The following is a 2,245-nucleotide window of genomic DNA, read 5'->3' as shown; positions in this document are numbered from 1 at the left end:
CTACGCACAGAAATATGTGCGGGTAACAGAATCGGAGACGATCCGAGCGATGAGGAATCATCCTCATCGACGAAACCTAACATTCTGTAGCGAATGCTACCGGCACGTCCACTCGAATTAGCCCCCTAATTCGAAGGCTCATAGTCAGTCGCCTGACGAAGATCAGGCGACTGTTTTGTTCTCCTCGAGTCGGTCATTTCGTCCGACTCGCATTCGTTGTCAACCTTTAAAGAGAGGTCGCATGCACCTGGTGTATCACCACGTGCATTTGCAACATTTAGAGTTGCGGGAGAAGATGACACTACGGCAGATGGAACGTCTGCCGCAAGAGACAATAATGCGTCGTTCGCGGCTGCATGAACCGCAGCCGAAGGCGCTGCACTATTCGCATACCGCATGGACTTATTAACCAGGCGATAGAATTAAAAATGATAATTATGACCAATCAACATCGTTTTTAATAAAGTGGTCAAATTGTGACCACTCTTCCTAATGACAGTCAGAGTGATTGTCGTTTAAAGAAGGGGTGATGTAACGGGGTGTATCGTTACATTAAATTAACACTTAAAGGTTGTTAATTAATATATAATCTTAAAGGTAGATAATATTTGGAGAATATTACTTTACATAGTAATATTCTAAAAGCTTATCTATTAATAGCTATAGACCATTATATCTACTTTCTCCGCGGTCCAGTTAGCGCTGGACGCGCGCAAAGAGAAAGACAGATAAGACTCTTAGCACATATTTTGTGCTAGTTTATGATAAAGTTAGTATTAAGTCGATAGACAAGCAGAACTTAGTTATAATAATACAGTTTTTAAGTAACCCTTTTTGAAGCAAGTGTTTTAAAGAGAGTCTTCCTCTGTACGAACTAGTGTACTTGAAGTGACGTGAGGCCCCACTCGCATTGGGGCAGGGCGAAGTGGACTTGAACTGAAGCAATACAGGTCAAAATTGCCCCGTTAAACGTATGCAATATAAGCTTATCTGGTATTCGAGCCAGCGAGTTTCCCCTAAAATACATCAAAGAATGTGATGACAGTAGTTGCTTATTATGTCGCTCGATCACTATTTTTGAATGAAAAGAAGAAGTAATGATGTTAGTTTGACTTGATTTACAGTTTGTTGCTTCACTCACAACATCAATGTACACTAATAACAGAGAAGTCGTTCGATGACGTATTCTCAAGTATAAGCATGGTTCAGTCTGAGAAGCAGTGTGACCAATTTATTAGAGGAAATGTCAAGTTCCTCGTTCCATTCTCTTCCAGAGTGATGGAGGCCATATAGTGCTTTGTCTGTTATCCATATTATCCCTGGGCTACACAGAAAACCAGGTATAATGCTCACATATTGTTTTATTCTCAAATCTGCATTCAAATATGCCGTGCGTATAATTTTAAAGACATCTCCGCTGACACGTCCAGTAGTAGCCGAAAAGAGGCCATCTAAGCTACTGGTGAAACTGTTTCGTGCTAGTCAATCCCGGCCTTTTGGTGATTTCTAAGTGCTACGAGCGAGGACGAAAACGTAATACATGTGTGTCAGTGTCGGTTTTAACTTGAAGTTGCCACATGATTCGGATCATTCTCTTCTTCTCTGGTACAGTAGCTTTTGGTACTTCTAATATCACCCCCTTTTCATGCATAGCTTGCAATTATTGCTTCACTCCAGTAAGCCATTTTTGTGATTGCGGAGAAACTACAGCTTCATTATAACTATGGGGCATCTTGACAGTCTTCGTGCCACTTTTCATCGCTTGATTGCTTATTGTCATTGTGGCGTTCACGTAGTAATCATCAAGATACGTCGGGGCAATTTTGATTCGCTTGCTTGGATGGAATACTTGCGTTGTCTGTTCCATGTCTGGCACGTCACATAAGAGTTTTGTAGGCTCGTCTCGATAACGCCGCCGCCCCACGGTTTGTTGTTTAGAATCTTCAATCGCGCCAGCAGGCATTTGATATATTTGATCGTAGGCAGCGATAGTTGATCTTCTGCGGTTTATTTTCTCCGTTTCCCTCATCAAATCTCATCTCGTAGGGTCTATTTTTGCAAGACTCATTATTCATTATTCTTATCAAATCAACATTATCTTCTTGACTTGATAAACCTGCACTAACAGCACAGTCAGTCATTGTTCCAAGATCCATAGGATTTTTCATTTCTGTTCCTTCATCTGTTTTTGGTTCTTCTACGTTGGTTTCATTGATGTCCGTAAATTCCTCATTCTGCCATATCC

The 2,245-nt window shown here is 41.2% G+C and overlaps 1 protein-coding gene across 1 annotated transcript; it reads right to left on the bottom strand.

Moving 5' to 3' along the window:
- Positions 1–1,660: 1,660 nt before the first annotated feature.
- CCR75_005885 (uncharacterized protein) lies at positions 1,661–1,963 on the bottom strand (the record flags this gene model as incomplete). Its single annotated transcript, XM_067963959.1, has 1 exon — positions 1,661–1,963. The coding sequence occupies one exon, from the start codon at positions 1,961–1,963 to the stop codon at positions 1,661–1,663; it is 303 nt and encodes a 100-aa protein (XP_067818980.1).
- Between the last annotated feature and the right edge of the window lie 282 nt (positions 1,964–2,245).

Source organism: Bremia lactucae, linkage group LG6, assembly GCF_004359215.1.
Source record: "Bremia lactucae strain SF5 linkage group LG6, whole genome shotgun sequence".
NCBI lineage: Eukaryota > Oomycota > Peronosporomycetes > Peronosporales > Peronosporaceae > Bremia > Bremia lactucae.
This window is presented reverse-complemented; position numbering and strand designations above follow the sequence as displayed.